Source organism: Castor canadensis, chromosome 13 (assembly GCF_047511655.1).
Source record: "Castor canadensis chromosome 13, mCasCan1.hap1v2, whole genome shotgun sequence".
In the NCBI taxonomy this organism is placed as follows: Eukaryota; Metazoa; Chordata; class Mammalia; order Rodentia; family Castoridae; genus Castor; species Castor canadensis.
The window spans coordinates 4078517-4101900 of NC_133398.1; the positions used below are offsets into that span (position 1 = coordinate 4078517).

The window sequence follows — 23384 nt, forward strand, 5'->3', positions numbered from 1 at the left end:
GGCCTCCCGAGCTTGGCAGGTGTCATAGCCAGGCCTGTTCCCTGACCCTCATCCATCCAGTACTCTGGTCCTCCTGGCTGCTGGCGTAGGACCCCTGGGACATGGGGGTGGGAAGCCTGCCACCAGCCCTGCACTCATCTGGCTTTCATTATGTCTGGCAGCGCCTCGGGCTTTGTGTGCTGAAAGGGTCTGGCCTGAGCGCTCGCAGGGGCCCTGCTTGTTCCTGGCTAGGGTGGGGCTGTTTCACTCTGGCTCTGTCAATCTGCATCCCTGAATATCCAGAGGTTCCATCCCTGCCCATCCCTGCCCAGGCGGCTGCTCTCAGTCCATCTCTGCTCTCCCTGCCCAGGCCTCAGCAGGGAGATGCAGCCTTGGCCACTGTTTAGAAATCAGAAGGGAAGCTTCTGGCTGGGGCAGGAAAACCAGGGTCCTGGCAGGAGAGGAGGCCACTGCCGGAAACTGAACACAATGAACATTTAGCATTGGTCTGGGGGAGGGGGTGGGGAAGTCCCTGTCCCTCCTGCCAGTTACCCACCATCCTGGGGCTGATTTCCTAGTGGCAGTAGTTTGCCAGAGCCAAAGTGGCCCTGCTTGAGGTCCCTGTCCTCTCTGGAAATCACCAGGCTGTTTGCCTCCCCTCCTCCATCACTATTGCCATCAAACTGCACCATCTTTCCCTCTCTGTGATGTCAGATGTCCTCACCCATCTGGGCATCTACCTGCCATCTCACTTCTAAGCCAAGCCACCATGCACCCAACTTGACCTTCCCCTTCTCCATTCTGTGCTTTCTCGAGGTCATCTGTCTCGAGGTCATCTTCTTGCCTGTCAGGCAAGAAGAGTTTGCTGGTCTGCCTGCTCATTCCACCAGGCATCGACCAACCTACGTAGTAGGTGCCAAGCCCATATCTAGGAGACTGGAGGGCAGAAAGGCACATTCCCTGACCTCAGCAAGAAGTGTCCCAGCCAGGACTTGGGCATGGGTTATATTCCCTGTGGGGTGTATACTGCATCAAAGAGCTGTCAGGAATCAGAGGAGGACAGGGCAGAGCTGGCTAGAGGACCATAGAGATGGGGCAGGGCTAGGCAGCCCAGAAGGCTCTGGTCAGGTGAGGAAAAGGGAGGTTTATTTATAGTCCAGGGGCAGGTGAAAGTGCTTCAGGTCAACGAACTCTTGGGGTAGCTTCCAGGAGGAAGCACACTCTTTGCTACTTTGCTAGCTGGAGCCACAGGTTTAACCTAATAGCTAACAGGAGAGAGGGCTTTGTGGGAGGCCCTGTGCTGGGTAATTTGCATGTACGATGTCCTTTGGGGCTCAGGACTATTAATAGCCCATTTGACAAATAAAATAACCAATTAGATTGTACCAAATCAGCAAGCTGGACCACAGTAGAGGCAAGGTTGCCTGTGAGGCCTTCAGGCTATATGAGTGGGACACAGTAAGAGAGGCTTCTCCCTCTGGTTGTCTGGTCTCTTGATCATATATGTGCAGCTCTTCAGACTAGCCCCAGGGTTCTTTGGTACCTGAAGATCCAGAAGCATGGCCTCAGGGGCCTCTGTGTGTGTGTGTGTGTGTGTGTGTGTGTGTGTGTGTGTCACATGCTGTAATCTTCCAGGTGGGGTACCTGGCTAAATCCAAAGGGCAGCACCTGGGATTTTTGGTACATGTCAAATTCAGGAGGGGACTGACTCACTGCTGACACCTCAGAACCTTCCTGCCCACCTCTTGCTTTATTCTTCATGGGGCCCAGGAGAACAGGAAGGGGCCAGATTGACTGGTACTAGGTCCTCTTTCCTTGTCCAGGTTGAGGACACTTGAGCATGCTGACCAGTTTCCTGGGAGAGTCAGGGTAGCTGTGACTCAGGAGTGAGTGGTGGGGAACAGCGCTGGGAGATATTAGGCTGTGCAGTTGGGCCAGAGTCTGATCCTCAGTCAGGAGATTGGACAGAATTTTCATGCCCTGTCTGTGCTGCAGGGGAGAACAGGCCAGGTAGCTTTAGCACTGGCCCATGGCAGTCTGGCTCCGAAGCAGTCAGTGGGGGCGGTTTCAGAAGGCTGCACCCAGATGGATCCCACAGCGTGGCACCATTTGCTGTGGCCACCCTGTCCCTAGGTTGGGCCTCCCTCCAGTCCTGCAGGCCCAGAAAAGCTTTGTTCCCAGACACTCACCTCCAGAGTAGCTACTCTCTCAGATCCAATTCTGAAAAGACCGTATCATAGCCTGAAGCCTGGTGCAAGAGGAGCTGAGCTTTGAGCAGACTTGATTCTCCTGGGAAGGGCTGACAAGCAAGGGCTGCTCAGGGAGCAGGGCAGTGGGACCAGGACTGCACTCAGTGGGCTGTGGGTGTTGGGTTGGCATCTTCTTTTCCCTTGGATGCCTTTACAGCCTGTCTTGCAGTCATGCCTGAGTATTGTCCTTTTGAACCATAAAGCAGAGAACAAGCTTGATCCCTGGAGGGAAGACAGCTGCACTACAATGGCAGCTTAGCCCCTTTGAGACCTAGACCTCTCCTGCCCTCTGAGCCTCAGTTTCCTCATCTGTACAGTGGACACAGTGCCAGCTCATTCTCTTAGGGCTCTAGTATGGAACTGAGTGAGATAGGCAGTCTAACAAGTAGCACAGTGTCAGAGTGTGGTATTGGCCACAGTTAGGGTTTCTGAGCAGGTGGCAGAGGAGTGGCCTAAGCCTTCTGAGTGCCCTTTTCCTGGGTTCCTGGGACACACTGCCTAGCTCCATCAGCATCACGCTTCCCAGGCCTGATTCTTACAGCTGACCTCTGCTGTGGTGTGTCCCCAGGTAGTGTCCACAAACCTCTGTTCAGACATGCAGGTGTGAAAGCGCTAGCCCAACCACCCTCCTACTTGCCAAGTGACCTGAGGAAGTCCTTCTTGTCCCTGGATCCTGCTCTGAGGTTGTGACTATGGTAGAAGCAGCAGCCAGGCCTGGGTGTGTCCCCACAGGCCAAGGTTCAAATCCCTCTCCTGACTGCTTTTTCCTGTCTCCTACCTGGGGGCATCTCTGCCAGACTGTTTCCTTTTCCACAGGCAGGGTGTTAGGAGAATTAAATGCAGTAAGTGTGCTAGGGAGTGCTGCATGCATTGGATGCTATGGTCAGAGGGTGGTGTTGGGTCTGGATCTTTAGCTACCACCAGCCACACCCTCTCCCAGGCTTGGCCCTGTGGTGGCCTGACACTAGCCAGTGGTAAACAAACAGGAGAGCAAGGTGGACAAGGCCAGTGCCTGCTGAACTAGAGGGCTAGGTGTCCCCCAACTTGAGGCACACTTTCCTGCCCGTGAAATGCATATGTGGCCAGTAGCAGGGCTCAGGCTGACAAGGAGGGTTCCAGGAGGTGTAGGTCAGCCTCTTTGAGGGCTCAGCACAGGCTGGTTCACAGACTTCCCTTTCTGGGGTCTTGGAGCTCCCTTGTTGCCAGGGCAACCAGGTACCTATACAGTCCCCAGCTGAGTCTGCCTCTGTGGGCTTCAGTACTTGGGGAGGGCTGACCCTGTGTCCCTACAGGGGTCCTTTTCATACCCTGGGAGCAGGTTGGAGGGTCATGATGCTTGGTGTTTTCACTTTCCCTCCCTTGCTGAGGCTTATGGTCTGGGATCTGAACCAGGACTTGGGTTCTCACCTCAGCCTGGATACTCTGCTTAGCACCCTTCCCTGGGCCTCTGTCTCTACCTCAGTAAAATGGGAGGGGTGCTCTGCCACCATGGACCTGAACAGAATGGTATCAATCCCCTGAGAGCCAGCAGGCCTGACGGTCCCTTGTTTTAGTTGCTGCATTCCAACCAAAGGCTAAAGATGCTCCCACTGCAGTGTTTTTGTTGAAGCACTCTCCTCCAAGGTTCCCAGAGTCCTAGATGGGGCCGCAGTCAGGCCTCCCTTGGGGTTCATCGCCAGCTCTGTGGTGTGTCAGGTGTTGCCCATCACACTCAACAAGGTGTAGCTCCTCTTCCTGTCACCTGGTAGAGAGCTGTTACTATTCTCCATGCTAGCTGGCTATGAGTCAGGATCCTCATGAGGGGTGGTGCCCAGGTCTGGTGGGTCCTGGAGAAGGACCCTATGTGCCCAGGGCCTCAAGTTGTTAGCAAGGGACCAGCAAGGGCTCTCAGATGACTTCTGGTGACTCAGTGACCCTGGGAAGTAGCCCAGGTGGGTGCAGTGAGATTTACAGCCAACAGGTCCTGCACTAGTGGGACTGACGATCTGCATGTGCAGGGAGAAACCATGATTCAGGCTTGTGTCCTTCTTGCTTTGCCTCGGCCCTCAGCCAGGAGGCAGCCCATGTGTGGCTGGAGGCACAGGGCGTCCTGGCCCTGGTTGTAGCTTCCACGGGCGGTGTACATGGGGCAGGGAACAGAACCACAAGGGTCACAAGGAAGGGAGAAGATGTCACCTCAGCATGTGCAGGTGGGAGTGCTTTCTGAGGGAGATGACAGGACTGGGGCAGGCCTCACGGGGCCCCTTATACCCCTGTTCTACCTCAAGGGACTGTGTACTAGGCTGCAGCTCCCTCCTTCAGTCAGCTGAGGACACCCATCCTGTTGGCTCATCACCCTGAAAATGCTGATCAGGTGACACCACCCAGGCCATGCTTCCTTTTCCCATCCTGGGAGCTCTGGGCCATGTCCCCAAGTACAGTGATGTGTGGGGATCCTTGCTCACCAGGGCCCCAGGGACACCTCCACTCTCATTCTCCTGACCCAAGTATGTTTCTGGGGACAGCTGCAGACTGGGTGCCAGGACCCTGGGGATATCGTGTGTGCTGTGAGTGGGATGGGAGGACATAGCCAGCCATGTGGCATTCTTCTCTAAGAGCTCAGAGCGGCTGCCTGGACGCTTGCCCTTGGGGAAGGCATTTTGTTTGTATCAGCTGTTTACTAGGCTACTCCCCTCCTCCCCCTCAGATCTCCCCAGTCTGCCAGAGTATCCCTAGGGACCTGGCATTGCCCGCATGGGTTGTCTGCTATGCTAAGAGGGCATCCCAAGGTGGTCTTTGGTTTCCTGATTCCTGCCCTTCCTGCCCAAGAGAGTACTGAGGCAGATCCTTTGGCTGCTTTCCTTCTCTGTCCCTGGAAGGGAGCAGCGGATAGAGGCTCCACTCTGCTGCTTTCCGCCCAGGACTGAGGCAGCTCACTGAAGCCCACAGCTCAGTCATCTCTGTGTAGCTGGTGTGAAGTGGTGCCTGCACTCAGCATTGCTCCAGTGGTCTGGTTTCATTGCTGCCTCTGCTGCTCTTTTGTGAAAGAGCCAGAGAGGATAGGGTTAGCTCCGCACAGGCTGGAGCAGCTCCCCATCTGTGTGACACAGTGGCAGCTTCCCCCATGGCAGGCATGTGTGGCTCTCAGCACCCACCAGCACCTCCTACCCCCACCCGGCTAACAGAAGGAGCCCCTGGGGGGTGGGGGAAGGGCTCAGGGATCACATGACACCCATGCACAACTCCGGCCAGCTGTTGGGCTGCCAGCCTAGGCTGATGGCTCACTGAGGAGCCGCTATTTAGACCTGCTGTGGAATGGCTGAGGCCTCCTGGCCTCAACTGCTCCTGTGGATTGGCCTAGCTGGGGCCTAGCTGCTTCTGGCCATCAGGCACTGATGGAGCCCTGCTGGGAGCTAGCACTGTGCTGGGTTCCCGAGACCTAAAGTCCAGTGCCTCTGTCACAGGTAGATCCTGCATGAGACCCCTACACTGCTGGTTACAACTTGAGTATTGGACAAATGTGACTGGAAATGCTGGGTAAGGGAGATTCTTCCAGTCCAGCCTTGACCTCTCACCTCTGAGGATGCATAGTGACCCTGGTCCTCCTTGCCTCTGAAGCTCGTCTCCTCCAGGACAGTTTTTCTAGACAAGGGGAGGAAGAGAGTGCCTGTTCTCTTTTTCCTGACTCTGGCGGGAAGAAGTTCCCCTCACCAGGCGAGGGCTGCTTAGGGTGCGTGGGTGTGTCTGCACCTTCCCTGCTGACTTCCAAGAAACAAGGTGGCCCTCTCTCCAGAGAGGGTAGAGGGTCACAAACCCAGTGGGATGTCCACAGCTTTCCTGTTGGTACAAAGCCCAGAGTGTGAGGCTGGCCTTGGGTCAGAGGAAGTGGACTTCCAGAAGACAGGTCTCAGGTCTCCAGAGCTCTTTTGAGGGTGGGCAGGAGGCACGAGGCCCAGAGTACAGCCCACAGCGTGCTGTGCTCCTGGCTCCTGTCCAGGTCCCAAAGAGCTGGTGGGACCCAGGCTAAGTCAGCACCTTCACCTGGGCCTACCAGGTTCTGCACCCACCTGAGAAGGCAGTGGTCAGTGGTCCCTGGACTGCCATTGGGTGTATAGGCCAAGGCCCTAAACTAGACTTACAGTTCACAGCTGAACTTTCAGAAGTCGGTATCTTCCCATCTCCCCCACTCCCCCACATAAGCATGCCCTGTCCCTAGATGGCACAGGCGGGAGGGGCTGAGAAGCCTGGTGGCCATGGCCGTGTGGCCTTGGCCAGCCCTGCAGCCTGCTCAGCCCTCTCATGTAGTGGGCTATCTCCTAAAACAAGGACCTTTCCTTTCTGCCTTGGAGTCTAGGGAGCAGCCAGATGACCCCTTCCTGTTTCAGCCAAGGCCACATGGTTTGGGGGTTCTGTGGGACCCCTGTTCACATCTACCCCACTCACGTGAGGAGGAGCAGCAAGCTGGGAGCCCCTCTGTTGCCCAAACGGGCACAAGGGGATGAATGAGCAGAAGGGGAAGGAAGTAGCCTCAGATGTGGTAGTCAGGGACACCCCACATCTGCTCCAAACACATAATGCTGACTCCAGGGCTGGGCTAAGAGGAGGTCCCCGCTGCTGCTAGGTCATCGGGGGACCCATGGCTGGACAGAGAGAGATGAGGGTAAGGGTGATTCCTAGCCTCAGGCCCTGAGGAGGTGGTGACTTCTTTCGAGGCCACCTGCATCTAGATGGCTATGTCAGAGCCTTGGGGTCATGGCTCCACCAAGGTCAAGACAGCTTGACCTCGAATCAGTTATTCCATTTGTAGCCTCCACTTACCCTTCTGTGAAATGACTGAATAACAGTACCTGTTTTGGAGAGAGGATGGGATGAGGGACAGGCCAGTTCTGAGCAGGGACAAGTTGTTGGAGCATTGGAAACATGGGGGGGGCCCATCATGTTCCCACCCTAGGTCATGACCGGATAGGAAGGGGAGCACTGGGCCTTCTGCTCTGATGCTCTCATTTCACTCAGCTGGAGGTCTGTGCAGCCACCTGTCTGTGGTTTCTCTGGAGAACAGAAGGTTGCACAGGGCCAACTGCATGTGGCAGTGACCCTTCGTATCTCGGCACTGTCTTTGCAGAGCTCCACACAGGAGATCGGCGAGGAGCTGATCAACGGGGTCATCTACTCCATTTCCCTGCGTAAGGTTCAGCTGCACCACGGAGCTACCAAGGGTCAGCGCTGGCTTGGGGTGAGTGCAGGTGTGGGATCTCCACCTTAGCCCAGGCTTTTTCCCAGAGCTTTCCTGCTTGAAGACGCCAGTCCCTATCACAGAGGACTCTAGGCAGACATTGCCTCCCCCACTCCGCAGTCCAGCCCCACACCTGGCTAGGTGCAGAGTCCTTGCTGGCATCTATGTCTCAACGTGAGAGGAGACACCATTTAGTTTTCATTTCTCATTTCGTGTAAGGCCAAGAGGGCTTGTACATTTGGCTACAAGTTTTCTGGGTTTAATCTCTGTCCTTAGGCGTCCCATTTAGCCATCAGTCTGGTAGGCCTGCCACAGCTTTTTCCAGTCTTACATGCAGTCTCACATAGCAGGGTTGTCCCTTACCCTAAAAGAACAGGAGTTTAGGGTATTACGTGCAACTTGTCTCCCAGAACCCATCCCCAGAGCCTTTCTGGGTAAAAGCAGGGGCGTGATTCACCTGTGTAATATTGCAAAAGGGAAGCCCCTTGCCACAGCCAGTCAGCCCCGCTGCTGTTATATGGTGATATGATTCCTTTCTGTGGCCTCTGCAGTATGGAGGAATGTCCTACATGTCCTGTAGGCTGTCCCACCTCTCCAAACAAGCCTCTGTCTTCCCATCTTCAGGACACGGTGTTTCTCAGGACTCCCTTGGATAGAGCCCTTAGTTATTTGAGACACCATTGTACTCAGCCTGCAAATTGCCTGAAGATTTCAGTATTTTTTATTATTTCCACACTTGAGATTCAACGTTTAAAGCAGAGATGCTTTTCCTACTGGAGACATGCATGTCCAGCTCTGGCTGCAAGCCACAGAGGACTGGCGCTAGTCTGAGCTCCAGCCTCTGACCCTCCAGGAAGTGCTTGGTGCTGCCACTGACTGCCCCTCCCCTGTTACCCAGTGTGAGAACGAGTCAGCCCTGAATCTCTATGAGACCTGCAAGGTGCGCACTGTAAAGGCTGGCACTCTGGAGAAGCTGGTGGAGCACCTGGTGCCCGCCTTCCAGGGCAGCGACCTTTCCTACGTCACAGTCTTCCTGTGCACCTACAGAGCCTTCACCACCACCCAGCAGGTGCTGGACCTGCTATTCAAAAGGTGAGCACCACCTCCAAGCCCAGGGCACTCCCCACCTCTTGGCTGAGCCTTGGGAATGTCCTGTACCTCTCTGTACCCCAGTTTGATTGTGGGAACTGGGGTGATCAGAGGACCAAGCTGAAGCCAGGGCCAAGTGCAATGAGCCTTGGAAATGCTTGACCAGGCCTGGCCCTGCTGAGTGGGCTGCCCAGGGCTGTGGCCTCTTCTGTGTGACTTCCCTCCCCTTGAAAGAGCTCTTGGGCCTCGGTTATCTGAGGCCTCTGGCAAAGCAGTTTTCCCATTTGTAAAGGAGGTTCCAATTTTCATGGGGGGCAGGGGGTGGAGTCCCTGACTGAGATGGAGCCAGAACAGGTAACCCTAGTGATGGACTGAAGTCCACTGAGGGAAGGAGCTGGTCAGGCTCAGTCACTGCACAAATAGATAGAAAGGAAGCACCTGCTGTGTGCAGATGCGTTTCCAGGCCCTTAGCACAACTCAGTGAAAAGAGCAGGAAAACCCCTGCCATCCTGGGCTCCATTCCCGTGGGGGAGTCGGCCAGTAACACTAGACGTCATAAGCAGGTACGGTAGATGTGACGCCCTCACGGCCTCCTCTAGATATGGCTGCATCCTCCCCTACTCCAGCGAGGATGGCGGACCACAGGACCAACTCAGAAAGTGAGTGGACTTTGGGACAAGGGGGTGGGTACCTGTCTCCAGAGTGGGGCAATTAGGGGACTGGGGCTGGGCTGGGAAGGGCTGGGAAAACGCTGGGTCCTACACCTCATGTGAGAGCTGTGGTCTGGGGCCTCACGTGTAAGAGGAGGAAGATAGCTGTGGGTGTCCATAGAAGGTGGGGAGCTGAGGGGTGACTGGGGCCAACAGATGGGATGCCACCAGGACCTTACAGATGCCAGGCAGGACAAGTCCTCATGGAGCTAACATGCCAGTGGGGAGGGGCTGGAGACAGAGGAGTGTGTGGAGCCTCCCTGAAGAAGGGAGCTGCTCTCGCTGTTGACCCAGGGCTCCCTCCCATGGAGGCCCTCTGCAGCCCCTGCCTGGCTGCTCTCTGGGTGGACAGGGACAGGCCCAGGAGCCCAGCTTCCATAGGGGTGCCTTGGGGGAGGGAGGGGCCAGGCATCTGATGCTGCTGCCCATCCATCTGTTCCCAGCGCCATCTCCTCCATCCTGGGCACCTGGCTGGACCAGTACTCAGAGGATTTCTGTCAACCTCCGGACTTTCCCTGCCTCAAGCAGCTGGTGGCTTATGTGCAGCTCAACATGCCTGGCTCAGACCTGGAGCGCCGTGCCCACCTTCTCCTGGCCCAGCTGGAGGACCTGGAGCCCAGCGAAGCTGAGTCTGAAGGTGCGGAGCTGGGATGGGAAAATAGATGTGAGAAGGGGTGGGTGCTGGGCCCCAGAGGGAAGAGGCTCCAAACCTGATGCTAGGCCAGGAGCAAGAACAAACCTGGGACCCCACAGGCAGTGGACCATGTCTGGGAAGGAGTCCTGCTGTGGGAGTTCTCAGGCAGGCAGGGGCCTTCTTTGCTTTTGGAAGGGCTTAGGGCAAGGCAGTCATGTGGGGATTTGTCTCCTCCTGCAGCTCTGTCACCAGCTCCTGTGCTAGCTCTAAAACCAACTCCAGAGCTAGAGCCAGCTCCAGCACTGGCTCTGGCACCCAGCCCTGTGGCAGCACCAGCTTCACGTGCAGAGCTAGAGCCAGCTCCAGCTTCAGAGCCAGAGTCAGATCTAGCACCTGCTCCGGAGCAAGAACCGGCTCCAGTGCCAGCTTTAGAGCCTGAGCCATCTCGCACACCTGCTCCAGAGCTGGAGTTGGCTCCCTCACAGACTGTAGAGCCTGAACCAGCTTCGGTGCCAGGTCCATCAGGAGAGCCTTCCTGGCTTTCACGTGTGGCCACAGAGAACGGGCTGAGTGAGGACAAGCCTCACCTCTTAGCATTCCCTCCCGACCTGGTGGCAGAGCAGTTCACGCTGATGGATGCGGTGAGTGGCTGGGCAGGACGGGGGTGGGTTCCCTCCAGACTTTGCTGCCCAGACCAGCTATTCACTGCTCCAAAGTCAGTGCTTCATTCAAATCTCAGCTCCACAGTTGCAAATCCTGTGACAAGGGCAAGTTTCCTAACCCGGAGGCCTCAATTCTTCTCTGGACAATAAAAATGGGATTCCCACACATCCCCCTAGTGACTGAAGTTTCAAGAACCTAAGACAAACAGAAAGGGTGACCAGGCCTGGCTTGGGGTGGGTGGAGATAGAGGGGTAGCCAATGTGTAGCCAGGCCCATGAGTCACCATCATCTGCCAGGAGGCTACTCCAGCCTCTGCACTCATTAGGCACCTGATATGTACCAGATCCCAGGCAGGCACAAGATGGGCCCATAGTTGCAGGAAGTCTGCTTGTGGACCAGCAGGCAGGCATGAGACGTGCTGTGAAGAGGGCAGAAGGTGCCACCTGGGACGTTTAGGCATGACCCATTTTCCGTTGTGTGGACTGAGGTTGGGTAGGGGAAATGTTCCCTTCATTTCTTCCTGGGTCACTCATACTGGATGCACTTAGGGGTCAGAGAATAAAACCCAGAGACTCCCACAAGGGCTTGAATCAAGTCCTCGGCTTCCTGAGCTTCAGCCTGTACCACAGGACTCCAGCCTGGGCCTGGGGCTGTGGTCTAAGGCAGGGCCAGGTGACACTGACCCCTCTTCCCCAGGAACTGTTCAAGAAAGTGGTGCCTTACCACTGCCTGGGTTCCATCTGGTCCCAGCGGGACAAGAAGGGCAAGGAGCACCTGGCACCCACCATCCGTGCCACCGTCACCCAGTTCAACAGTGTGGCCAACTGCGTCATCACCACCTGCCTTGGGGACCAGAGCACGAAGGCCCCAGACAGGGCCCGAGTGGTAGAGCACTGGATCGAGGTGGCTAGGGTAGGCTGCAGGAGTGGCCTGGGGACCCCTCTTCACCTTCTCTCTTGAAGATGTGGGCTGTGGTCAGAATCCCTGCACTGGACCTCAGGTCCCTCCTGCTCAAAGCCATGCTGCCCGGATGCTTCCAGGCCACTGCCTGGGCACAGTCCCTCCTCACGCTCTGCCCTTGGGGTGAGCTGAGTCCTGCTCTCTTACCCTTGGATTGTGGCTGTGACCTCCCAAGCATACCACCATGCATCTCCTTAGAAGATGCTTGGCCTCCTCCAAGGGTCTGAAGAGCAGCAGGAGCTCCAGCCATGGCTTACATGGTCCTCTTCCCTAGGAGTGCCGCGCCCTGAAGAATTTCTCCTCCCTCTACGCCATTCTCTCTGCTCTGCAGAGCAACGCCATCCACCGCCTGAAGAGGACATGGGAGGAGGTCTCTAGGTGGGTGTCTCTCTCTATAGGAGCTCTGGGTGTGCAAGGACCTGGTATCTTCCCTGGTGAAGCCCCAGCTTCAAAGTCCAAGGACAAGGGCACTGGGAGGAGCACTGGGAGGTTGCTCTAGTTGGCAAATCTACAGCCAGGCTCAGCTTGTCATCAGGCACCGGGTGCAGCCACATGAGAGACCCTCACGTATTTACGTTGTAGCCACAGAACTCTGTCCAGTTGAAATCCAAACGTAACTGCACAGTGGAAGTGGGCGGGGCCTTGGGCAGCAGAAAGGCACTGCCCCGGGCCCATGGGTTCTTAGGGTCAGTGGAACCATTTGTAGCCCTCTTGTCTAGGCAGTTGGAGTCTTGGTTCTAAAACAAAGTGGAGTCACACTCCCGCCCTTCTGCTCACTTTTCCAACTGTCACCTGTCTGCCCTTCCTGCAGGGACAGCTTCCGGGTGTTCCAGAAGCTGTCGGAGATTTTCTCTGACGAGAACAACTACTCCCTCAGCAGAGAGCTGCTCATCAAGGTAGGGAAGGTGGCAGCAGACAGAGGAGGGGCGGGGCCCTTAGCTCCTCACTGAGAGTGAGTTTGAAAAACTCCAGGGAAGAGGGGTCTACTTGGCCCTTGGCAGGTGAATGGCAATTTGAGGAACAGGAGGCCCCAGTAATCGTGCGTTCCAGGAGCACAAACGAGCAGACAGGAATAGGGGTCTCCAGCTTCCTGATAGGATTTAGCACCAGCCAGCCTATTGGATGGGATATGGTTGCCTTCCTCAACCCAGCCCAACCCGTCCCCACAAAGCCAGGACCCTCCAGCCCTCTTTGTGGGCTACACATCCCAGGGGAGAGGCCTGCTAGGGAACGGGGGGCAGGGATGCCCGGGACCAGCCAGCCGCAGAGGCACGGCACAGGTGTTGGGTCCAAACGTCCAGCCCCAAGATGTAGCTCTGGGGGTACCATGTGGTATCACACTCTGCCCTAGAGCAGAAGCTGCTGATGGTCACAGACTCTGCGGGAGTCTACCATGCTCCTCAGAGCCGTGAAGAGCCCAGGTGGCTTAGCAGTATCAGGGACTGGTGAACTCACTGGGGGGCTTTCCTGGTCCTCTCCAGAATCTTTCATGTAAAACAGAAAGCAGAGCATCACTGCCCTGCACACATGGCATACCGTTTGGCACGAATGGCCTCTGGGGAGCTCCTGGTCCTGAGTGAACAAAGATAGGCTTCAGCCAGGGAACATCAGAAGGGGCTCCACTGAGATAGGAAGTCTTTGGCATGGCCGCAGGCCCTACCTGGGGTCAGAGATTCTGGTGGGTCTGGGGCAGGTTGAAGTTTAAAATACCTGTCCCTCTCCCTTTGTAGCTCTGCTCAGCTAGGGACCCTAGCACATACATTAGGGGTTACAGGGCAGGATTCTGGTCAGTGGCCATATGGGCACTGAAGATCTCCCCCTGAGCACCTGCAGAGCCCTAGGCAAGTTGCCATTCATCTCTGCGCCTCTTTGGGCAAATAGAAGTTGGTGAGCCTCGGGTGCTGACCTCCTGGGAGGATGCACGGAAGCTCTGAGCAGGGCCTGGCCACGGGCACAAGTCAGCACAGCACCAATGGCAGGAAGCAGCCATTGAGTCTTCCTGTCCCCATGAGGCAGGTGTACTCTCATCTGTACCTTGTAGATAAGGAAACGGGCACAGTGAGATAAGGGAACCAGTGTGGGGTCCCCCTAGTGAGTGCTGGAGCAGGGCCTGATCTGGAGTTGACGTGTGGGTGACATGAACATTGGTGTAGCCAACCAGGGGTCCTCCAGGCCCAAGACCAGGGCACTGGATGGGGGAGAGGTGAGAGGAGGAAGTCCTCATTCACTCCATCCTCAACCCTGGCAGGAGGGGACTTCCAAATTTGCCACCCTGGAAATGAATCCCAAAAGAGCCCAGAGGCGGCCGAAGGAGATGGTAAGTAACAGTTCCCAAGGCTGGGGCTGCCAGGGAGCAGAAGAGGGGCCTCCCCCAGCCATTCCCCACCTGTTGTCCTACTACCTGAAATGCCCTATCAGGTTTGGCTTGTGGACCTTGTCAGGTCCATGCCCTGATCAGCTGGCATCTTGGAGGTGGAGCTAAAGCCACCAGACCCCGGACCTGACAGAGCCTATGGGGAGAGCTTAGCAGGGCCACAAGTGCCAGCATGGAAAGTGATCAGAGGCAATTTAGGGTGTTAGGATCCAGGGAGGAGACTCAGAAGAGAAGTGGCCAAAGGTCCCCAGGCTGCTCTGAGTGGAAGGTCCCGGCAGGACTAGGTCAGGTAGAGAAGCTTTCAGGGAAGGGCCCTGAGCCTTGCTTATCAGCCCCCAACCAATGCCACAGGGTGTCATCCAGGGCACTGTCCCCTACCTGGGCACGTTCCTAACTGACCTGGTGATGCTGGACACTGCTATGAAGGACTATCTGTATGTGAGTAACCTGGGGCCCAGGGTGGGGACCCAGGGCCATGGACCAGGTTCTGAGACTTGGAAGGAGAGAGCCTCTTAACTGACCCCTGAACTCTAGCACTTGGGAGACTCTCATGGCCACCACATGTCCTACCTGGTGTTGCCCCAGACCTGCCTGACCTCAGAACTGCAGGCAGGTTTGGCCAAGCGGGACACAGCACATCCCCTCAGGTAGCATCCATGGGTGGGAAAGTGAAACAAGGCCCTCCACGTTCAGGCCAAGGAAGGCCTTACCACTGGAAGCCTCAGTTTCAAGTTCTCCGAGAGGGTTAAGCAAGAAGTTACCTCTGCCCATGGGGCTGGAGCTCACCCTAGTCCATACGTGTGTACTCTGCCCCCTGGTGGGTGCTCCCAGTAGTGCAGCACCAGGCATGGAGGCCTTAAGAGTGGAGGGCTACTTTCTAACCACACTGGCTGTCTGCCTTCTAGGGAAGATTGATCAACTTCGAGAAGAGGAGGAAGGTGAGCAGCTGCTGCCCTTATGGGGTCGGAGGGGAGCCTAGCCGGGCAGTTTACTCAGCTCCACATGCCTCTCTGGATTTATGGAGACATTTGGTACAGAGAGAAGGGGCTGTCCAATAGGAGGGTTAGGGGTCTGAGGTCAGACCTAGGACAGGTTCCTAGGAGTGGCTGTCTGAACCCAGCTATAAGAACAGGGAGGAGCCTGGATGGGAATGAGGGGCGGGGGACCCCAAAACAAAGATCCCAGGCTGCCCCTGCACTACCCAGGCCTGTGACCATCCTGTCCTCTCCCTGACCCAGGAATTCGAAGTGATTGCCCAGATCAAGCTGCTGCAGTCCGCCTGCAACAATTACAGTATCACACCTGAGGAGCACTTTGCAGCTTGGTTCCGGACTGTAGAACGACTCAGTGAGGCTGAAAGGTGAGGCTTGGCGGGCACTGAGGGCTGCAAGTGCAGGCTGTACCTGGGGTCAGCTTCTGAGAGCCTGTGGCCCGTGGCCTGGTAAGGCCAGGAACCCAGGCTCCAGCTTCCTGGCAGACTCTGGGAGGGAACTCGAGTGTGGCTCCTGGTGGCCTCACAGCTGCCACCCCTGCCTTAGCTACAACCTGTCATGTGAGCTGGAGCCCCCATCTGAGTCGGCCAGCAATACACTCAAGACCAAGAAGAGCACAGCCATTGTCAAACGCTGGAGTGAGTAAGTGCCTGGGCCTGTAAGCTAGGGAGCCAGACAGGCCGGTGCTGGGATCTCATTTCTGACTGGGCCTCAGCTCTCTGACTCTCTCTGTGGCCCAGCTCTTCTGTGAAATGCGGTGACCCTCAGATGGCTGGGGAGAATAGGGTACTGGTGATTGCCCAACCACCTAGTAGGGTACCTTAAGCACATGGAGGGTGGTGGGTGGGATGTGTCCTTGGGGAGGCCCCACAAGTAAGCCAGCCCCTCCATCCAGCCGCCAGGCCCCCAACACGGAGCTCAGTACCAGCAGCAGCTCCCACTCTAAGTCCTGTGACCAGCTCAGGTGCGGCCCCTACCTCAGCAGCGGGGACATCGCTGATGCACTCAGCGTGCACTCAGCTGGTTCCTCCAGCTCCGACGTGGAGGAGATCAACATGAGCTTTGTCCCAGAGTCACCTGACGGTCAAGAAAAGAAGGTGACAGCCCTCACTTCCCTACCCTCCTTCTGGGTGCCAGCCTACTCCACTCTTATGTCCACACAAGGGACCTGAAGCCCTGGCTCCAAACACAGCTTCTGGAAACCCCTAGAGCTGTCTTCCAGGCTGGGGTACCCTGCAGGGTGGGGGCTTCTGCTGATGTTGCTGTCCCCCACAGTTCTGGGAGTCTGCCTCCCAATCCTCCCCAGAGACCTCCGGCATCAGCTCAGCCTCCAGCAGCACCTCCTCATCTTCAGCCTCCACCACGCCCGTGGCCGCCACACGCACCCACAAGCGCTCTGTCTCAGGGGTCTGCAGCCACAGCTCCTCACTGCCACTGTACAACCAGCAGGTGGGCGACTGCTGCATCATCCGTGTCAGCCTGGACGTGGACAACGGCAACATGTACAAGAGCATCCTGGTAAGCGGGCTGCAGGGCGTTCCCCGGTGCCCTCACTCAGCCAGCCACAGACCTGCAGGGAGCCCCGCAACCCTCCCTGCCCTCCTGGAGTTGACCGTCTAGTGGGTCAGGAAGGACAGACAGCACTGTGGAAGGCAGTGGCCAGTGCTCAGAGGCTGACCTGAGAAGAGGGAGGAGAGCAGCATGCCCAGCCCCCAGGCGGGAGTGGGCCTGCAGGTTGGGGGACAGTGAGGAGGCCAGGGGTGAAGGAGCAGGGCTGGGGCAAATGAGGTCAGGAACTGTCTAGAGATCTGTGAGGACCTTGACTTTCTCTGGAGGAAGATGGGGCAGTTGGGGCAGAAGAGGTCAGCAGTGACTTTTCAGTGACTCCCTGGAGGGCGGGCTACTGTCCCAGATGCTGGAAGCTGCTTAGGGGCAGTCACTGTGGTCCAGGCAGGGAGAGCAGGGACACAGCAGGCTGAAGGCCGTGGATGTGGGTCATACCGTGTCAGAGTCTGGGTGTCATCGGACATGGAACCCCGTGGGATCTGCTCACAAGTGAATGGACATGACGGGGGGCGGGGAGGGGGGGAGGCTCGGTCATCCTCAGGTCTCCAGATGCAAATGAGCCATTTGCAGATCTGCCCTCCCCCTGTCTGGGTCAGGTGCTTCACTACACTGCACCCTGACCAAGCTGTCTGGAGCTGGAATGGCTGCAATTAACAATCACCTCGGTGACTTTGATTCCTACCTGGGCTCTGACCCTCAGGGTGGAGGCAGGCAGGGTCCAGCGTCTGCCTCCCACCACTGCAGCCTCAGCCCAGAGCAGAGCCAGCATGGACGCAGCATGTGGGAGGCTACTGGGCATCCAGCTGAGTCCTCTTCTCTTGGGATTGGACAAGACTGTCTGGTGCCCAGGCTTGCTGACTGTCCATCCCTGAAGAACAAATGGCTCCCACGCTGCCTGGGATTAGGGCTGTGTTATTTTGGGAGGATGGGACTAGGAATGTTGGGGAAGAGCTGTTCTCATTATGGAAGCAGGAAAAAGTGAGCCTCCATTCTCATGCCTGAGGTGGCTCCAGAGGGCTTGTGCCCACTGTACCCTGAGGAGCCACTCCAGGGCCCTTTCCCTGATTACCTGTCCCTCAACTACATCCAGGTGACCAGCCAAGATAAAGCCCCAACTGTCATCCGCAAGGCCATGGACAAACACAACCTAGACGAGGACGAGCCAGAGGACTATGAGCTGGTGCAGATCATCTCAGAGGATCGCAGTGAGTTAGAGAGTCAGACGGACAGGGTGATGGCAGAGGGGCAGAGTCAACACCTCACCCAGACCCCGACCCAAGGCCCAGGATAAGGGCGGGCACTGTGTACACAGCACCCTGCCATAGAACGGCCCTGAAAGACCCAGGCTCTTCTCACAGCCCCAGCAGCTGCTGAACCTCCCTGCCCTTGCCCTGCCCAGGGTGTGAACAGGCAGTGCAGAGAGAACATCTGTGAGGAGCAAAGAGAAAGGGTTTATTTGATGGGGCAGGGTGGCCCCTTTCTAGCTAAGAAATCGTGTGCTTCAGAAAGAATCCAAAGTGCATGAACTGAAGTGTCACGTGTTAAAATCCACGCATATGACACAGAAAGCACACACGTAGAGAGCTGAGTCAGGGTTCTAGAAACCAACAGAATCAAGTGCAATCCCAGGCCCAGGTCGTCTAGGCTCAGGCCTTGGAACTTCCGTAGAGGCTGGATCATAAACCCTCTTGTGGCTTCTGGCACCGTTTTTGTTAGGTGGGCAGGATCGGTGGGACTCCATTCTGCATAAAAGTGCAGGATGGCATTCAGGAGGCGGTCTGGATTAGTAGGGCAGCTCTCGGAGGAGGTGGTCTGGATTCTAGAAGCTAGAGCCTCTGACCAGCACAGGTGGAAGGGAGGGCAGGAGGGGAAGACCCTTGCCAGCTCCCGGCTGAGCTGGGATGAGCTCAAACCCCTTTCTAAGAGAGTCATTAAGTTTTACCAGGCCTCAGCGTGTTCTGTCCCAGGCAGGAGTCACTGGGAGGGGTCCTTGGTGGTCCTGGAGCTGGACTGGAGGGATCTCAGGGCTGTGGCTCAGATCTGGCTCTCAAGTGGTCAGGGTGTCCCAGTCCCTGTGAGCACAGCTGACCGCCCCTCTGCTCCTCTCCCTCCAGGGCTGAAGATCCCCGAAAATGCCAACGTGTTCTACGCCATGAACTCTACCGTCAACTACGACTTCATCCTGAAGAAGCGAACCTTCACCAAGGGGGCGAAGGCCGAGCATGGAGCCAGCTCCACCCTCCCGCGCATGAAGCAGAAGGGACTCAAGATTGCCAGAGGCATCTTCTAAGGGCCGGCTGGCCAGGGCTAAGCACTTACAGACTCCAGTGGCCCAGGCCCAAGCAGGTGCCTTCTGCCCACCTGCCAGCCCAGGCCATCTCCAGACTCCAGTTTCACCCCAAACTTCTCCTGCTGCCGGGATTGACACCTGCTGTTGGACAGGCTGACCTGGCCTTCCTGGGACCACTCGCTGCCTTAGGTGCCTTGTGCTCTGGAACCAGAGGACTGGGTGACTTTTGCCAAGGAGCAATGGCAAGGGCACGGTGCCCTGTCTGCCCCGGGGCACTGCCCTCCATACCTTCCAGGTGCAAGTCACTGCCACCTGTGCTCGCAGGCACCCCAGGGCACCCACTCTCCCAATGGGGCTGACCACTGCAGTTCTCTCCTCATGCCCATGGGCACTGGTCTGTGATCTTCACAGGAGTCCCTGCCCCTCCTCCTGCCACTCTAGCCTTTTTCAGGCTGCACCAAAGATGCCATCTTCAGGGCCAACTGAGAGTGAGGGAGTGCTACCCAACAGAACCCCAGCCCTCCCGGGCAGAGCAAGAAGCCCTCTGAGACCACACTCTTCACCCCGCAGTGCAGACAGTTCCACTGGTGACAAATCTCATGCCTCTGAAAGTGCCATTCACCACTGCATCCTGGGCTGTAGAAGACCACACAAGTTCGGGGGTTGGGGGGAGAGGAGGGTTTGGGAGAAGGGGGAGGTCGACCGAATATTTGTATAAAAAGCAAAAAGAAAAATGTTTACTGATTGGGGTGGGGCAATATTTATTTGTTGTAAATAGAAAATGCTAGACTTGAATATTATATTAAAATCTTGTTTCTACTATAGCCTGGTCATTGTGGTTTTGCTCTTTATTTCCTGTGTTGATAATGACATAAAGACTCTAACATTTCATGTTGAAATAAGATATTTTGTAGAATACTCAGTCTGTTTTATGCAGAAGTAGGGAGAGCCAGCCACGCCGCTCCTCAGCTGGGCTGAAGGACGCATATGTCCACCTTGTGCAGAGCACGTGTTCATGTCAGTGTCACTAAACCAGTGATGTGCTGGAACGGCCCCCCAGAATCCTGGACTCCAGGCTGGAGAGTTTGTCATAGAGCATGGAACAAACTCTGAAATTTGGGAGTCTTAAAATTACATTTGCAACAGAAAATGACAAGGATAGGAAGGGGCAGGGTCTAATCTCTCAGGAAGCAACTAGTAAGCTTTGGGGGAAACAGTTGCCAGAAGCAAGAATTTGAGGACACTGGAAGGTGATCAGACACTGTAACCAGGAGAGTGCTTGATGAAGGCGGACACTGCTAAAGTTCATAGTTAAGAAACTGTCAGGTCACAGGCTGACCAGACAATGGAACAGAAAACTCAGTGACTCCACAAATACAGAATCCGGGCTTCAAAAAAAATTGGAAAGTTACTATAGGAACAGAAAACTGAATGAAGCCTTCAAAAGGCAACAAAAACTATTCCTGAATTGGGACAAAGTGATTTCCAGAGGGACCACATTGTAAAACTCAGTGTTCAGTTCTCAAAAAATTACAAAGCTTGCAAAGGAAAACATGGCTCATTAACAGAAGAGAAAAAAAAGGGTTTCACAAAAACTGTCCCTGAGGAAGCCCAGACATTGGGATTTGTCATCAAAGACAGTAAGTCATCTGTTCTAAATACACTTAGTGAGCTGAAGGAAGCCATGGGCCAAAGACCTAGAGGAACTCAGGAGGAGGATGTGTGAAGGAATGAATTCAGTGAAGAGACAGAACTGGAATGAAGAGGGAACCAAACATTCTGGAGCTGCAGAGTACAGTACCTGAAGTGAGAGGTTCACGAGAGGGTTCAGAAGAAGAAGAACCAGTGAACTTGAAGATAAGGTGACTGAGATCTGAGATGCGGGGAGAAAAGATGAAGATATGAACAAAGCCAGAGTGCTGAAATACCGGCCTAACTACCAACGTGCACACACAGAGTTCCAGAAGAAAAGGCAGATTATTTGAAGAAACTGGTCAAAAACTTCCAAATTTTGATGAAAGACATGAATAGGTACATCTAAGTTCAATAAACTTCAAACAGTATAAACTTGAAAGAGATCCAACCAAACCAAAATATGATCAGATTGTCAAAAGACAGAAAATCTCGTATAAAGCAATCCTTCACATACAAAGTAATCTCAGTAAGATTAACAGCTCATTTCTCTTCAGAAAACATGGAATCCCGAGGCTGTGGGATGACATATGTAAAATGTGCTGGAGAAATTAAGACATTCCTAGAACGTAAGGGAGTTTGTATTAGTAGATGTGCCCTTTAAGAAATGCTGAAGCAACTCTTTCAGAATGAAATGAAAATACTAGAAAGGAACTCAAACCCATATGAAGAAAAACAGCCACAGACTAGGTGGTGACCTGCTTATAGAAAAGCCAGTATTGTACTTTGAGTTTCTAACTCTTTTATTTATGTATTGTATGTGTGCACGTGTGTATATATTTATGATTTAAAAGTAAAATTTATCAAACTAATGACAAATCTATGTTAAGAGCACAATATATAAAGATACGGTCTGACAGTGACAATATAAAGAGGGAATGTAGACAGATGTTTGAGGACAGTATTTGAGGCCACTGAAACTAAACTGGCTTTGTTCAAAGTAGGTTATTAAAATTTTAAGATATTACTTGCAATCCCAAAGACTGCTAAAAAAATAAAAGGCATATAGGAAAAGAGAAAAAGAATCAAAATAGCACACTACACAAAACTCAACTAAAAGACCTGGTGGTATATCTCAGTGGCAGAGTGCTTCCCTAGCATGCGTGAGGACCTGGATCAATCCCCAGCTCTGGAGGAAGGAAAAAAAAACTCAACGAAATCCATAAAAAGTGGTGATGGATGAATTGAACAAAAAGCATGTAAGACCTACAGAAAACAAAGTTAAATGGCAGAAGACCTTCCTGCCCAGTAATTACTGCAAATGTAAGTGAGCTAAACTGTCTTATTAAGAGGCAGAGATTGGCAGCATGCATTTTAAAACCTGTGACATATGTGCTGTGTTCAAAGCGATCCATTTTGAGTACAAAGGTGCAAAAAGACAAAATATGGAAATGTATTCCATGAAAATAGTATACTTAAATAGTGATTATATTATCAGGAAAAATGGGTTTTATGTCAAAGAGGTAGCAAAGAAAAAGAAAAGTATATGTTGATAAAAGTTTCAATTCATCAAACAGATAGAAAAATTGTAAACACAATACCCCTAAATATATGAAGCAAAAATCGGCATGACTGGAGGGAGAAGCACACAGCTGGAGAACGTAATTCTGCACTTCAGTAATGGCTGCAATGAGCAGACAGAGATCCGAGGGGAAGGGGGCTTGAGCAGCACCGTGAAGCCGCGAGCCCGGCAGACACAGGACCTCAGTTCAGCACAGCAGAGCGCACCTGCTCCCCAGTGCACGTGGAACTCTCCAGGACAGACCACGCGTTAGGTCACCAACGAGTCTTAATGCGTCCAGAAGACAACGCGTACCCAGTTGTTTTCCAGCTCCAGTGGAATGGAACCGGAAGCCATCAGCAGAAGGAAAACTGGAATATTTATAAATAAGTGGAACTTAAACAGCACACTGTTAAGTTACCAGTGGGTCAAACAGATCCCGAGGGAAATAATGTTCCTCGAGACAATGAGGACAGAAACACAACATACCAACATTTAAGACATGCAGAGAAATCAAAATATCTGCTCGTGGGACATTTACACCTCTAAACGCCTGCATTAGAAAACAACCGATCTCATCTCAAAGCAGCAATCAAACTCTACACTTTAAGGAACAACAGCAAAAGTAAACCCAAGGTGGCAGAAGGAAGGAAATGGTAAGTATTATGGCAGAGCTCAATGAAACAGAATAGAAAGCAAGAGAAAAACAGTAAAACCAAAAGTTGGTTCTTTGAAAAAGATTAACAAAACTGACAAACCTTTAGCAAGATTGACAAAGAAGTAAGAAGGCTGAAGTTGCAGAATTTGAAAATGAAGTGGGAATGTTATTACCAACTTTGCAGAAACAAAAGGATTATAAGAGAATTCTGTGCAGCACTGCATGCTAACCACAATGGAATATTATTCAGCCATAAGCAGCCATAGATGGATGCATGCTAGAAGGTGGACAAGCCTTGGGAACATTAAGATTCCACTTAGAAGAAGCATCTGGAATAGGTGAATTCCTAGAGACAGGGTAGAGGTTACCAGGGGCTGGGAGAGGAAAGGGGGAGTTAGCGTTTAATGGATACAGAGTTTCTAGTTGAATTGAAGAATTCTGGAAATAGACAGTAGTGATGGTTTCCCAACAGTGTGATATTGGAATTAATGCACTACCACTCTTAAAAGTGGTTAAGTCAGACTTATGTTATATGAATTTTATCCCAATTTTTAAAAAATAATATTTGTGGTCCAGCATGGTGGCTCACATCTGTAATCCTGGCTACTTGAGAGGCTGAGATCTAGAGGACCACAATTCAAGACCAGTGTGGGGAAAACGGTTCATGAGACCCCATCTCAACAAATAGCTGGGTGTGATGGCGTGTGCCTGGCATCCCAGCAACAGTGGGAAGCTTAAAATAGGAGGATTTTGGTCCAGCTCATCTGGGAAAAAAGTGAGACCCTTTCTCCAAAGTACCCATAGCCAAAGGGCTA

General features: G+C 54.0%; 1 protein-coding gene across 7 annotated transcripts in view; it reads left to right on the forward strand.

Moving 5' to 3' along the window:
• Ralgds (ral guanine nucleotide dissociation stimulator) overlaps positions 1-19542 on the forward strand; it is a 44170-nt gene extending 24628 nt beyond the window's left edge. For 3 of the 7 annotated variants that reach the window (XM_020170675.2, XM_020170676.2, XM_020170673.2), the window contains exons 2-18: positions 7330-7440; positions 8339-8532; positions 9093-9188; positions 9683-9876; positions 10114-10514; positions 11233-11448; positions 11771-11874; positions 12308-12392; positions 13745-13813; positions 14222-14308; positions 14776-14808; positions 15109-15230; positions 15409-15504; positions 15758-15959; positions 16138-16380; positions 17519-17633; positions 18543-19542. In XM_020170675.2, coding sequence (XP_020026264.1) covers positions 7330-7440; positions 8339-8532; positions 9093-9188; positions 9683-9876; positions 10114-10514; positions 11233-11448; positions 11771-11874; positions 12308-12392; positions 13745-13813; positions 14222-14308; positions 14776-14808; positions 15109-15230; positions 15409-15504; positions 15758-15959; positions 16138-16380; positions 17519-17633; positions 18543-18718 — 2544 coding nt within the window. In that variant the 3' untranslated portion in view covers positions 18719-19542. Of the gene's footprint in view, positions 1-7329; positions 7441-8293; positions 8533-9092; positions 9189-9682; positions 9877-10113; positions 10515-11232; positions 11449-11770; positions 11875-12307; positions 12393-13744; positions 13814-14221; positions 14309-14775; positions 14809-15108; positions 15231-15408; positions 15505-15757; positions 15960-16137; positions 16381-17518; positions 17634-18542 lie in introns of all 7 variants that reach the window. The other 4 variants (XM_074052906.1, XM_074052905.1, XM_074052907.1 and 1 more) reach the window with 3 other exon arrangements.
• Positions 19543-23384: the final 3842 nt, after the last annotated feature.